This window comes from Bombina bombina, chromosome 1 (genome assembly GCF_027579735.1).
Source record: "Bombina bombina isolate aBomBom1 chromosome 1, aBomBom1.pri, whole genome shotgun sequence".
NCBI classification, from domain to species: Eukaryota; Metazoa; Chordata; class Amphibia; order Anura; family Bombinatoridae; genus Bombina; species Bombina bombina.
This window is the reverse complement of record NC_069499.1, coordinates 165,235,330-165,250,677: the sequence shown is the minus strand read 5'-3', so window position 1 is coordinate 165,250,677 and position 15,348 is coordinate 165,235,330. Positions and strand designations below refer to the sequence as shown.

Sequence of the window (15,348 nt, the reverse complement as noted above, 5' to 3'; positions counted from 1 at the left end):
GAAGCGGAGGAAGTTGATGCTGGTCCTGCCTTGAAATTTCGAAAGGCACGAAAATTAGACTGTTTGGCCTTAGATTTGGGCCTGTCCTGAGGAAGGGTATGACCCTTGCCTCCAGTAATGTCAGCAATAATTTCCTTCAAGCCAGGCCCGAATAAGGTCTGCCCCTTGAAAGGAATGTTGAGTAATTTAGACTTTGAAGTCACGTCAGCTGACCAGGATTTAAGCCATAGCGCCCTACGCGCCTGGATGGCGAATCCGGAATTCTTAGCCGTTAGTTTAGTCAAATGAACAATGGCATCAGAAACAAATGAGTTAGCTAGCTTAAGCGTTCTAAGCTTGTCAATAATTTCCTCCAATGGAGCTGTATGGATGGCCTCTTCCAGGGCCTCAAACCAGAATGCTGCCGCAGCAGTGACAGGCGCAATGCATGCAAGGGGCTGCAAAATAAAACCTTGTTGAATAAACATTTTCTTAAGGTAACCCTCTAATTTTTTATCCATTGGATCTGAAAAAGCACAACTGTCCTCAACCGGGATATTGGTACGCTTTGCTAAAGTAGAAACTGCTCCCTCCACCTTAGGGACCGTCTGTCATAAGTCCTGTGTAGTGGCGTCTATTGGAAACATTTTTCTAAATATAGGAGGTGGGGAAAAGGGCACACCAGGTCTATTCCACTCCTTGCTAATAATTTCTGTAAGCCTTTTAGGTATAGGAAAAACGTCAGTACACACCGGCACCGCATAGTATCTATCCAGCCTACACAATTTCTCTGGAAATGCAACTGTGTTACAGTCATTCAGAGCAGCTAATACCTCCCCAAGCAAAACACGGAGGTTCTCAAGCTTAAATTTAAAATTAGAAATCTCTGAATCAGGTTTCCCCGAGTCAGAGATGTCACCCACAGAATGAAGCTCACCGTCCTCATGTTCTGCATACTGTGACGCAGTATCAGACATGGCTCTTACAGCATTTTCGCGCTCTGTATCTCTCCTAACCCCAGAACTATCGCGCTTGCCTCTTAATTCAGGCAATCTAGATAATACCTCTGACAGGGTATTATTCATGATTGCAGCCATGTCCTGCAAGGTAATCGCTATGGGCGTCCCTGATGTAATTGGCGCCATATTAGCGTGCGTCCCCTGAGCGGGAGTCAAAGGGTCTGACACGTGGGGAGAGTTATCCGGCATAACTTCCCCCTCGACAGAACCCTCTGGTGATAATTCTTTTATAGATAAAGACTGATCTTTACTGTTTAAGGTGAAATCAATACATTTAGTACACATTCTCCTATGGGGCTCCACCATGGCTTTCAAACATAATGAACAAGTAGGTTCCTCTGTATCAGACATGTTTAAACAGACTGGCAATGAGACTAGCAAGCTTGGAAAACACTTAAAACAAGTTTACAACTAATATAAAAAAACGTTACTGCACCTTTAAGAAACACAAATTTTTACAGTGTATGTAACAAGTTAGCAGAGCATTGCACCCACTTGCAAATGGATGATTAACCCCTTAATACCAAAAACGGAGTAACAAATGACAAAAACGTTTTTTAAACAGTCACAACAACTGCCACAGCTCTACTGTGGCTTTTTACCTCCCTCAATATGACTTTTGAAGCCTTTTGAGCCCTTCACAGAAGTCCTGGAACATGCAGGAAGAAGCTGGATGTCTGTGTCTGTAATTTTTCCTGCGCAAAAAAGCGCTAAAATAGGCCCCTCCCACTCATATTACAACAGTGGAAAGCCTCCAGGAACTGTTTCTAGGCAAAATTCAAGCCAGCCATGTGGAAAAAACTAGGCCCCAATAAGTTTTATCACCAAACATATATAAAAAAACGATTAAACATGCCAGCAAACGTTTTAAAATACACTTTTATAAGAGTATGTAGCTCTATTAATAAGCCTGATGCCAGTCGCTATCACTGCATTTAAGGCTTTACTTACATTACTTCGGTATCAGCAGCATTTTCTAACAAATTCCATCCCTAGAAAAATATTTTAACTGCACATACCTTATTGCAGGAAAACCTGCACGCTATTCCCCCTCTGAAGTTACCTCACTCCTCAGAATATGTGAGAACAGCAAAGGATCTTAGTTACTTCTGCTAAGATCATAGAAAACGCAGGCAGATTCTTCTTCCAAATACTGCCTGAGATAAACAGTACACTCCGGTACCATATAAAAATAACAAACTTTTGATTGAAGAAATAAACTAAGTATAAAACACCACAGTCCTCTTACGACCTCCATCTTAGTTGAGAGTTGCAAGAGAATGACTGGATATGGCAGTGAGGGGAGGAGCTATATAGCAGCTCTGCTGTGGGTGATCCTCTTGCAACTTCCTGTTGGGAAGGAGAATATGACAAAACAATATAGAGTGTAGGAGCGCTATAAGCTAAATAAGATAGTCTGGAGACCTCTTTACAATTTAACAAAAGTACATTTATTTAAAACATAAAAACATAATAAAAATATAGTATTCCAGAAATATAGATATGGGACGTCTCCCTGAATTTAAAATATGCAATATTTAGTTATATAAAATACTTCTATAATACGCTTTTTATGATCTTTCTAAGTGATTCCACCTTTTAAAATTTATTTTTCTTTATTCCACCTTAATAGTTTATTGCCGCAGTTTTAGTGGCTTTATTTTCTCTCGATGTTACTATTTTCGATCAGAAAGTAACAATGTCTCTCTTCATAAATAAGTTGTAATAATGTAATTCACTTGTTTTTGTAATGTCTCTTGGTTTTTTCTCTTATTGGTAAACTTGGCTGTAATAGGAATAGTTCAATAAATGTATAAGGACGGGCTTACCGGGTCTTCTGACACATCTGTGTCTGATGGATTCAGTGTATTTCTTACCGGTATGTGTTTTCTGCCTTTCCTCCTTGAATGGAGCAGGTATCACTGCTATTGAAACCTAGACCACGCTCCTGCGTGTATGGGTCTCTTTTATTCTGCCGGCTTGAAGCAACTTTTACCCCTACAGTCTGGGTTCTGTGTTTTCCGGGCAGCCTCCTGAGACAGATATTCGCGGTGCACGCCTACAGCGTGTGTGTGAGAACTCGGACTTGGAATACAAACGGCCGTTTGTGTTAAACTCTCTTTCCCTCTACTTCTTTCAAAGCGGGGTAGTTTAAGTAGATGTCCAGTGCTTTCTATTGTAGAAAAAAACGTCTACGCGTTTCGCCAGTAGGCTTTATCAAGACGGATGATGTTGGTTGTTACACCGGCATTTTAAAAAGCCCTCCTTACATTTTGATTGGTTGATAGGTGTTCTGTTCTGATAGGTGTCTTTTTTATTATTTTAAAGGTGGATTTCTCAAATTTCTATAAGGTGGAATCTTTTTGCTTCTTTCTTTGTTATTTTGTATGAGCTTTAGATATCCCATGTTTGCGGCTTTTTTTTAAAGGCGGAATATTTTTATTTTTGCTTCTTTCTTTATCATGTTATAAGATCTTTCTGTATTTGATATTTTCGGCTCTTTCAACAATATCTACATTTGGATTTCATAGCATACGGTGGATTTATCATACCTTTACTTTATATCATGATCATAAGTGCCTGTATTTGTTTCTATTATATTTGTTCCATGATTATAAATACCTATATTGTTTTCTATTGTGCTGAACTTTTTTGTATATGTCTGAAAAATCAACGATCTATATTTAAGGGATGTTACACTTCTACTTTATTATTCTTAGCATGATTTTTAACATGTATGAATTTTTTAAAAACAGAACCATTTTCTTCTTTTTGTTTTATTATTAACATGTGTTACACATTATTTCTTATTATTGCATATTTATTTCTATAGTAGTATATTATTTTCTGTGCTTCTCCACTCTTCATAATGTGTTTTTATTTTCTTGTTTATTTGTTTGTCCCTTTATAGATAACTTCTTGTTCATAGAGTATAAAATATTTCAAGATCTTGGAGGGAAATATTTAATCTATAATATAGATAACTTCTTGTTCATAGAGTATAAAATATTTCAGGATCTTGGAGGGAAATATTTAATCTATAATATACTATCTTTTCATATATTCTACTATTGAATTTTGATCTATGACAGAAGAAACGGGGACAGATCTAATTCTGAGTTTAAACCCGCAGGGTAGAGGGTTTGCATGTTGTAAATTAGCTCTGCTTCTGTTCTTAGCAATTTTTCTTCAAAATTACCCCCTCTCCATTCAGGTTTGAGCTTTTTTATGCCCCAAAAAGCGAAGTTTTTCAGATTATTATTGTGGACTTCCCTAAAATGGGTGTATAGATGTGTTTCTAGGTTTCCTCTGTCTATGCATGATAAATGCTCGCGTATGCGTTCCCTTAGGGTCCTGGTGGTCTCCCCTATATATTGTAGATTACATGTGCATTGTATAATGTAAATGACACCCTTATCCTGACATCTTATGGTTTCTTTTATGTGATGAATTAAACCATTTTTTATTGGATTTGATATTCTTACGCTTGCTACTGAATTTGCAAGACCTACAGCCGAAACAAGGGTAGAAACCTGCTAGTTTGTTGCCTAGTAAATCTTTTTCTAGTATGGGATTCGTTTTAATATGTCTAAACTCACTGGGAGCTAGTATTTTTTTGAAATTTTTTGCTTTTTTGAAAATTATTTTTGCGTTATCTGTCATTTTTTCGCCTATAAGGGGATCTGTTTGGACTAAATGCCAGTGTTTTTTCAATTTTTTTTGTAAAGTGTAATAATAACAATTGTAATCAGTTATTAATGCAACATTGAGTTTATTTTCCTTATCTTCTTTGTTATCCAATCTGTCAGAGTTTGTGTTTTTATATGTAAGTAGATTTTTTCTCTCTTTTTGATCTACCTGTTCTTTTGCCTTTCTTATTGTCTCTATATTGTATCCTCTGTCAGTAAATTTTTTCTCAAGTATCTCAATTTGTTCTAGATAATCTGACGTTTTTGTGCAATTACGCTTTATTTTAAGGTACTGGCCTTTAGGGATATTTTCCTTCCATTTATTTAAATGACAGCTATTGAAATGTATTAGGTTATTGGCGTCTACTTTTTTGAAATGAGTTTTAGTGATTATTTCCCTTTCTACAATCTCAATATCCATATCTAGGAATGTTACTTTTTCTTTACTAGTGATATGTGTGAAATTAATTCCTATATCGTTATTGTTCATGTCTAAAATGAATTTGTCTAGCTCTATCGATGTCCCCTTCCATACAAAGATGATGTCATCAATGTACCTCTTATAGAGCACGAGATTTGCGCCGAGCTCATGTTGGGATATAAATTGTTCTTCCCATTTTCCCAAGAACAAATTTGCATAGCTCGGCGCAAATCTCGTGCCCATAGCGGTTCCTCTCGTTTGAAGATAGAATTTTTTATTAAAAGAAAAATAATTCTGGTTCGGGAAGGAGAATATCCCATAAGTAATGGATGATCCGTGGACTGGATACACTTAACAAGAGAAATAAAGCTGCTGCTATCTTTATGTTTTAATAAAATACACTACACTGGATTTTGGTGGCATTTGGGTCACATTTATAAAATTAACCAGAGATCTGGTCTCTGGTTAATTTTATAAGCACTAATTGCTACAGCGAGCTCGCAATAGCAATAACCACCGCTCGATAATTTAGCACTCCACTTGTAATCTAGACCTATCTTTTTAAAGGATCTTAAATGTCAGAAACTTTGTAGACACATTATACAATGTTTTTAAAGGATGATGCTGAATAAATAAACTCATTTAGATGTATAAAAGGCGTAATAAATAGACATTCTTTTTAAAGCATGGAAAAATGGTAAATTATCAGGGTGACTAACAATCTTCCATAAAAAGCAAAAACCTATACCTTAAGGGAATAAATAGACAAGCACACGTCTGAACTTTTGTTGGACAATTCTAACATTTGCAGAACACACAGTGATGTTCCGGTAACATTTCGCCTTTCACACCGTTTCCCAAAAATGGCCTTAGCACTTATTAAAGGGACACTATACCCAAACATTTTCTTTCATGATTAAGGTAGAGAATATAATTTTAAACAACATTCCAATTTACATCTATTACCTAATTTGCTTCATTCTTTAGATATACTTTAATGATGCCTCCTGTGAACCAATCACAGGAGGCATCTATGTGCAGCTACCAATCAGCAGCTACTAAGCATATCTAGATATGCTTTTCAGAAAAGAATATCAAGAGAATGAAGCAAAATAGATAACAGAAGTAAATTAGAAAGTTGTTTATAATTGTATGCTCTTTTTAAATCATGAAAGAAAAAATTTGGGTTTCATGTCCCTTTAAGTTAAATGTTTTCACCTTGTCAAATGTCCTTTGTTTTTCAGAATAAAATATTCAGTAATGAGGCCATCAGAGCAAGCACTTTTACTCTCTTCTCACACTGGGCTTCAAAGAGACCAAAAATAAATATGCTGTGTGTTATACAAGCTCTTACATGGGTAGAGAGAATAGATGATTGTGGAATGCAGGGGGGTAATAGAAGACGATTAGACTGGAGAATTAGAGAAGGTGAAGGATGTTTAGGAACCAAGTAGTCAAAGATGGGTTGACTATGTATAGAGGAAAGAAGTATTTTTGGTAATGGTATATTTCATTGCAACAATTGTATCATATATAAAAGATTTCCACATGGAAACTCAATGTTGATACTAAATAACCATTATTATGAATAATTAGAGATGATCCATCTGAAACTAAATCTATGATCTAGACATCTGAAAAGGTTTTGGTTATCACATAATATTTGTAAGGTTCAGGGGAGATAAGCTTTGTGATTTAGATGATGATTCCGAAGATAAAGTACATTTTAGAAGATTTAAAGGGAGAGTCTACTCCACAATGTTTATTATTTAAAAAGCTAGATAATCCCTTTATAACCCATTCCCCAGTTTTGTATAACCAACACAGTTATATAAATACACTTTTTACTTCTGTAATCACCTTGTATCTAAGCCTCTGCAGACTGCCCCCTTATTTCAGTTATTTTGACAGCCAGCATTTTAGCCAATCAGTACCCTTTCATAAGTTACTCCACAGGTGTGAGCACAATGGTATCTATATGGCACACATGAACTAACGCCCTATAGCAGTGAAAAAATGTCAAATGCATTCAGATAAGAGGCAGCCTTCAAGGGATTAGAAAATAGCATATGAGCCTACCTAGGTTTAGCTTTCAACAAAGAATACCACGAGGACTAATCAAATTTGATGATAAAAGTAAATGGGAAAGTTGTTTAAAATGACATGCCCTATCGGAATCATGAAAGTATAATTTTAACTAGACTGTCCCTTTAAGTATGAGAAAATGCAGGACAATAATATATATATATATATATATATGATGGTGCTTGAGGAATTGTGTGGACGTAAAATAATGAAGACAATATAGGTTTGAAATCATTTATTTTGTTATATAAATATTTTTTTCTCAGACCATATTCTGTAAAAAATAAAAATAAAGCTGAATATATGGAACAATGGGTATAATTTATTCTTAGGGTATATGTCATTCCTTACAAATAGCAGTTCTAAAAGAGAATAAAAAGCATTTAAATAAACATTCACTTATTTCAGAAATCAATCACAAAACCACAGCCAGGGTTTATGCTTCATCAAAGTCCTCCTGGTGAGACAATGTTCTGAAAGATACCGGGGTCACTGATGCAAGTGGAGACACTGAAGATATCAGTGGTTTGTTAAGCAATGTGGTCCGTGAAATTATTATGCCTGGATGAATGGAGACTGATTATGTCAGAGATTTTCATGTCCCTTTGCCAGTCATATAAAAATAATTACACACTATACTTTGGTAGTGTTATCTTTTGAGATAGCAGATGCTCGCTGCTGATCCTGGAAGGGTTTAGAATCTTCCCATGGCCGAGGACCTCTGATGTTTCTCCAGTCATCCAAATTGGAGCTCTTAACTTTCTGCAAGGTATAAAAACATAGTGACATTGTAAATATGCAGACTTTTAGTAGTTAAAGCTAAGTTCACATAACGCAGTGACTTTACAGGATCTTTGCGTTTCATGAATTTAAAGAAACTAGATCTAAATGTTACAAGCAGTACAGGACTATTTTATTTTTACTTTTAGTCAGTGAGAAACACAGCTTTAGAAAATCACAGGACATCCCAGCAATCGTGCAGTAAATCGTACGCCAGCCTTGCACATGGGAGCCAATTCAATTATCTTCATTTTTTTTTATCAGTTCTCAAATGTTGTTGAAAGACTCATAGACCCACATTTACCTTAGAGTCCCCAAAAAATTAAACAATCAGCAGATATTAAGAACAAGAAAAACTATTTAGATATATAATATTCGATGAACACGTACAGAGATTAACTAAGTGGGGAGGATGATTATATTGGATGGGGAATAAGAGAAAAAATAAATACATTAAGTAAAATACAATTTCAATAAATAAATAAAAATCTCAATATAGGATGGTAATGAAGTTAGCAATCAATTACAGAAAATAAAGAAACAGAAGAAATACTTTATAAATGAGAAAATAAAAATGTCAGCTGCCAAATCTGTATGGGATCATTTTATATATAAAGTAATGGAAGTTAAACTTAGTGTATATATCTAGAAATGAAGTGGAGCAGTTTTTTAACGTGCGCCCCTAAAGGGGCAAATTTGCCAGTTTACGGGCGCACGTTAAATAACCAGCCATTACAAGTGGCCAGACCTCTGGTCAATTAACCCCCCCCCCCCCAATAAAGTGGACAGTTCCTTTTTTAAAATAAAAAATATGAGCATCTTAATTTTTTATTAAAAATAACCGCACAAACCAGTTATAAGTGGTTAAAGTGAGGGGATGTGGGGTGCCTTTACATTGAACTCTATGGGGACTGTGTTTCTACTTTAAATATATACAGTCGTATGCAAAAGTTTAGGCACCCCTGACAATTTCCATGATTTTCATTTATAAATAATTGGGTGTTTGGATCAGCAATTTCATTTTTATCTAACAAATAACTGAAGGACACAGTAATATTTCAGTAGTGAAATTAGGTTTATTGGATTAACAGAAAATGTGCAATATGCATCAAGACGAAATTAGACAGGTGCATAAATGTGGGCACCCCAACAGAAATAGTGCATCAATATTTAGTTGAGCCTCCTGTAGCAGAAATAACAGCCTCTAGATGTTTCCTATAGCCTGTAATGAGTGTCTGGATTCTGGATGAAGGAATTTTGGAGAATTCATCCGTGCAAAACATCTCCAGTTTAGTTAGGTTTGATGGTTGCCGAGTATGGACAGCCCGCTTCAAATTACCCAACAGATTTTCAATGATATTCAGGTCTGGTGACTGGGATGGCCATTCTAGAACATTGTACTTGTTCCTCTGCATAAATGCCAGATATATTTTGAGCAGTGTTTTGGGTCGTTGTCTTGTTAGAATATCCAGCCTCGGCGTAACTTCAACTTTGTGACTGATTCCTCAACATTATTCTAAAGTATCTGCTGATATTGAGCGGAATCTATGCGAACCTCAACTTTAACAAGATTCCCAGTACCGATACTGGCCCCACAGCATGATGGAACATCCACCAAATTTTACTGTGGGTAGCAAGTGTTTGTCTTGGAACGCTGTGTTCTTTTACCTCCATGCATAACGCCCCTTGTTATGACCAAATATGCGTTTGCATACCTCACGCGACTCTGTTTGTGGCTTGTGTGCAGAAAAGGCTTCTTCTGCATCACTCTCCCATATGCTGAATTGTTGAACGATGCACAGTAACACCATCTGCAGCAAGATGATGTTGTAGGTCTTTGGAGGTGGTCTGTGTGCTGTTTTTGACCGTTCTCACCATCCTTTGCCACTCCAATATTTTACTTCTGGCTTTAACAAGAACTGTGCCTGTGGTCTTCCATTTCCTCACAGTGGACACTGACAGCTTAAATCTCTGCTATAGCATTTTGTAGCCTTCCCCTAAGCCATAATGTTGAACAATCTTTGTTTTCAGGTCATTTGAGAGTTGTTTTGAGACCCCATGTTGCCACTCTTCAGAGGAGAGTCAAAGAGAACAACAACTTGCAATTGGCCACCTTAAATACATTTTCTCATGATTGGATGCACCTGTCTATGAAGTTCAAGGCTTAATGGGTTCACCAAACCAATTGTGTGTTCCAGTTAATCAGTGGTAGGTAGTTACAGGTATTCAAATCAACAAAATGACAAGGGTGCCCAAATGTATGCACCTGTCTAATTTTGTTTTGATGCATATTGCACATTTTCTTTTTATCCAGTAAACCTCATTTCACTACTGAAATATTACTGTGTCCTTCAGCTATTTGATAGCTGAATGAGAAATTGCTGATCCAAACACCCAATTATTTATAAATGAAAATCATGGCAATTGTCAGGGGTGAATAAACTTTTGCATACGACTGTATATGTACATATAAACACAAATATATACAGGTATACCTAGTTTTATTGTGCTTCGCTTCATAGACGGTTGCATCCAATCATGAGAAAAGGTATTTAAGGTGGCCAACTGCAAATTGTTGAAGAGTGGCAACATGGGGGCCTCAAAACACCTCTCAAATGACCTGAAAACAAAGATTGTTCAACATTATGGTTTAGGGGAAGGCTACAAAAAGCTATCGCAGAGATTTAAGCTGTCAGTGTTCACTGTGAGGAACATAGTGAGGAAATGGAAGGCCACAGGCACAGTTCTTGTTAAAGGGACAGTATACACTTATTTTCATATAACTTCATGTAATAGACACTACTATAAAGAATAAGATGCACAAATACTGATATAAAAATCCAGTATAAAATGGTTTAAAAACTTAGCTAGAAGCTTTCAGTTTAGCCCTGTTGAAAAGGCAATTGGAAAGTCCACTGCAAGTGGGAAATAAGACACCCCCCCTCCCCCTTCTTTTGCATATGAAAAGATCCTTTACACAAACAGGAGCAAGCTGGAGAAGGTAGCTGACGGCATTCAAATAAAACTTTGGGGCTTGGTTAGGAGTCAGAAAATCAGAGCAATGTTCTTTAAAAATAAGAAAAATTATACATTTAAAAAAAAAACAAAAAACTTTATGGGCTATATAAATAGATCATCTACAAAACATTTATGCAAAGAAAAAATGAGTGTATAATGGCCCTTTAAGGCCAGAAGTGGCAGGCCAAGTAAAATATCGGAGAGGCAACGGATGGTGAGAACTGTCGAAAACAGCCAACAGACCACCTTCAAAGACCTACAACATCATCTTGTGGCAGATGGTGTCACTGTGCATCGTTCAACAATTCAGCGCACTTTGCACAAGGAGAAGCTGTATGTATGAGTGATGCAGAAGAATCTTTTTCTGCACACATGCCACAAACCGAGTCACTTGAGGTATGCAAACGCACATTTGTACAAACCAGCTTCATTTTGGAAGAAGGTGCTGTGGACTGATGAAACAAAGATTCAGTTATTTGGTCATAACAAGGGGCGGTATGGATTTTGGCAAAAGAACACAGCACTCCAAGACAAACACTTGCTACCCACAGTTAAATTTGGTGGATGTTCTATCATGCTGTGGAGTTGTGCCGGTACAGGGAATCTTTTTAAAGTTGAGGGTCGCATGGATTCCACTCAATATCAGCAGATACTTGAGCATAATATTGAGGAATCAGTCACAAAAGTGAAGTTACGCCGGGTCTGGATATTTCAACAAGACAACAACCCAAAACACTGCTCAAAATCTACTCTAGCATTTATGCAAAGGAACTTAAAAAAATTAAATTTAGGGCCGCCCATCGGAGAACATGGGCGTGAGCTGTGGACTCTTCCAATACAGATGGAAATGAAATGATCAGGTAAGCACAATTTATTTCCATCTTAATATGGGAAGAGTCCTCAGCTGCATTCCTTACTTGTGAGAAACATATACCCAAGCTCTAAAGTACACGGAATGCTAATGGGAGGGAAAAAAAGAGGGGCTAACCCTAATTTGAGGGCACCACAGCCTGCAAAACCTCTCTCTTGAAGGCTGCTTCAGCAGAAGCAATAACATCAAACTACTAAAATTTGGAAAAAGTATGTAAGGAGAACCAGCTAGCCGCCTTACAAATCCGATCCATAGAGACCTCATTTTTAAAGGCCCAAGAGGAGACCACTGCTCTCGTAGAATGAGCCGTAATCCTCAGAGGAGGCATATGTTCCGCCGTCTCTATGCTAACCGGATGACACTCCTCAGTCAAAAAGATAAGGAAGTCGAAGAGGCCCTCTGACCCCTACGATTCCCGGAAAGGAGAACAAACAGAGAAAAAGGTTTGTCTAAATTCCTTTGTGGCCAGAAGATAGAACTTCAAGGCACAAACCACATCCAGAAATATGTTGAAAACGTTCCTTCAACGAAAAAGGATTAGGACAGAAGAAGGAACCACAATCTCTTGATTGATGTTGCGAATTGACACAACCTTAGGAAGAAAACCTAACTTGGTTCGTAGAACAGCCTTATCGGCATGAAAAGCCAGATGAGGAGGTACGCATTGCAGGGCAGCAATCACAGATACCCTGCGTGCATAAGCAATAGCCAGAAGAAAAGGAACCTTCCAAGAGAACAATTAATGTCGACTTCATGCATAGCCTCCAACGGAGCCCGTCGCAAACTTTAAGAACAAGATTTAAACTCCAAAGAGTTAGAAAGCCTTAGATCTAAACACAGGTCTGATTCCAGCAGAGCCTTAACAAATGGCTGCATATCTGGAAGCTCAGCGAACCTCTAGTGCAGCAACACAGACAGGGTCGAAAACTGTTCTTCAGGGGACTTGCAGAAAAGCCCTTCTCCAGTTCATCCTGGAGAATAGAATAAGTAGGTCCTCAACACCTTATGATAGATGCGACGAGCAACCAGCTTATGAGCTTGAATGAGAATAAAAATAGCTCTCTCAGAAAACCCTCTCTTGGCTAGGACTAAGCGTTCAATCTCCACGTAGTCAGCCTCAGAGAATCTAGACATTGATAAACAAAGAGACCTTGGTCAGCAGATCCCTGCAACAAGGTAACGTCCACGGAGGAGATGATGACATCCCCACTAGATTCGTGAACCATATCCTTCGCAGCCAAGATGGAGCAATCAGTATCACTGACGCCTGCTTGACTCGAGCCACTACACTAAGAAGCAGTGGTAATGGCTGGAAAGGATAAATTAGATTGAACCTCCAAGGCACCGCTAATGCATCTGTTAGCTCCGCCTGAGGATCCCTGTACCTCGACCCATATCTGGGTAGCTTGGTATTGAGACGTCATACGATCTTCCTCTTGCAAATCTCCACAAACACTCAGGATGGAGAGACCATTCCCCCGGATGAAAGGATTGTCTGCTGAGTAATCCGCTTCCCAGTTGTGCACACCCGGAATGTGCTGACCACAAACAAATGTGGGTCTCCCCCACACCAGAATCTGAGATACTTCCCTCATAACTAGGGAGCTTCTCGTTCCCCCTGATGGTTGATGTAAGCAACCGAGGATATATTGTCTGATTGGAATCTGATAACTGGGACGAACACAGCAGAGGCCAAGCCTTCAGAGCATTGTATATTGCCCGAAGATCCAAAATGAGATCAGGAGGCAGCTTTACCCCCGAGACCATAGGCCGTGTCCTCCTGGCACCCCAAACCGCTCCCAATACTGACAGACTCGCAGCCGCAGTCACAATCACCCAGGATGGTCTTGAGACAGACGTCCCTCAGAACAAATGATCCAGACAAAACCACCAAGAGAGTGATTCTCTCGATCGGTTGTCCAGAGAAATCTGTTGAGACAGATCCGAATGATCGCCGTTCCACTACTTCAGCTGCGCAGCTGCAACAGTCTGAAGTGAAACCAAAGGAAATGATGTCCATGCTAGACACCATGAGACCAATAACATCCATACACCGAGCCACAGATGGCCTTAAGGAGATCTGGAGGACAAGGCATGTTGAAGCTAGCTTGCAACATCTCTTGTCTGTTAGAATATTCTCATGTCTATGGAGACTATTATAGTACCTGTGAATTCTACCCTGGTACTTGATACAAGAGAACTCTCTCTAGATTATCTTCCATCCATGAGATCGAAGAGGACAGAGGTGAGATTCCGAATGGTCCACTCTTCAAAAAATTTCTTGGAGCCGTAGCTAGACCAAATGGAAGGCAATAAACTGGAAGTGCTGGTCCAGGAATGCAAACCTTAGGAACTGGAATAGGTCCTTGAGGATTGGTACGTGAAGGGAGCATCCTTCATATCTATCGTGGTCATGAACTGCCCTTCTCGAACGAGGGGAAGAATGGACCTTATTGTCTCCATCTTGAACGAGGGGACATTTAAAAACTTGCTTAAGCACTATAGGTCCAGAATCGGATGGAAAGTTCCCTCCTTCTTAGGGACAATGAAAAGGTTTGAATAGTATCCCAAACCTCTCACTGCAATAGGCACCGGGACAATAACTCCTAAGAGGATAGATCCCGTACACACCCCAGAAAGGCTTCCCTCCTTTCTGGTCAGGAAGACAGGAGGAATCTGCCCTTGGATGGCTGAGACTTAAAACCTATCTTGTAACCCTGAGCTATTACCTCCAGGACCCATGGATCCTGCACGTGACTGAAAAAAGCGACATACTGCCCCCTACACAATCCAGAAGAGGACCGGGGACCCCCACCCCCGTTCATGCCGACTTAGACTCAGCGGGCTTCTTGCTCTGCTTGGATTTATTCCTGGACTGAGTTGGCTTCCAAGAGCTCTTGGTTATCTTTGGCTTAGCGGAGGACTGCTGACATGGACTTTATCAGAACGAAAACAGTCCCTTAGACTAGTTCATATACTCTTGCAGTAGGAGGGCACTCATGCCCCCCCTGTGACAGTGGAGATAATTGAGTCCAGGCCTGGACCAAACAAAATCATTCCCTTAAAGGGGAGGGAAGAAGACTAGACTTAGAAGTCATATCCGCAGACCATAACTTCAGCCAGAGCCCAGTGGGCCTGAACAGAAAAAGTTGAAGCCATAGCATTCAAGCAAATAATCTGTCACAGATAAAAGAACCCTCAATGCCGTAAATCTTTCCTGAGTAACGTCAAGGGGACTCCACCCCGATCAAATCCTATAAGGAGTCACACCAGAAGGTAGTTTCTCCAGCAACCGCGGCAACAGCCTCCCCCGGTTGACACAAATATCCCGTATGTTGAAACATCTTTCTTAAGAGTTTCCATCTTTTATCCATGGGCTCTTCAAATGAATAACTATCCTCAAGAGGGATAACAGTACGTTTAGCAAGGGTGAAGATAACGCCATCCTATTTAGGGAAGGAACCTTACAACTCCATTGAGAGTCCA

At 38.9% G+C, this 15,348-nt stretch overlaps 1 protein-coding gene across 1 annotated transcript in view; it reads right to left on the bottom strand.

Moving 5' to 3' along the window:
* Positions 1–7,413: 7,413 nt before the first annotated feature.
* The window catches only part of LOC128644994 (cytochrome c oxidase assembly protein COX16 homolog, mitochondrial), a 473,186-nt gene continuing 465,251 nt past the window's right edge, over positions 7,414–15,348 (bottom strand). The window contains exon 4 of the mRNA XM_053697698.1: positions 7,414–7,955. Coding sequence (XP_053553673.1) covers positions 7,827–7,955 — 129 coding nt within the window. The 3' untranslated portion in view covers positions 7,414–7,826. The remainder of the gene's footprint in view (positions 7,956–15,348) is intronic.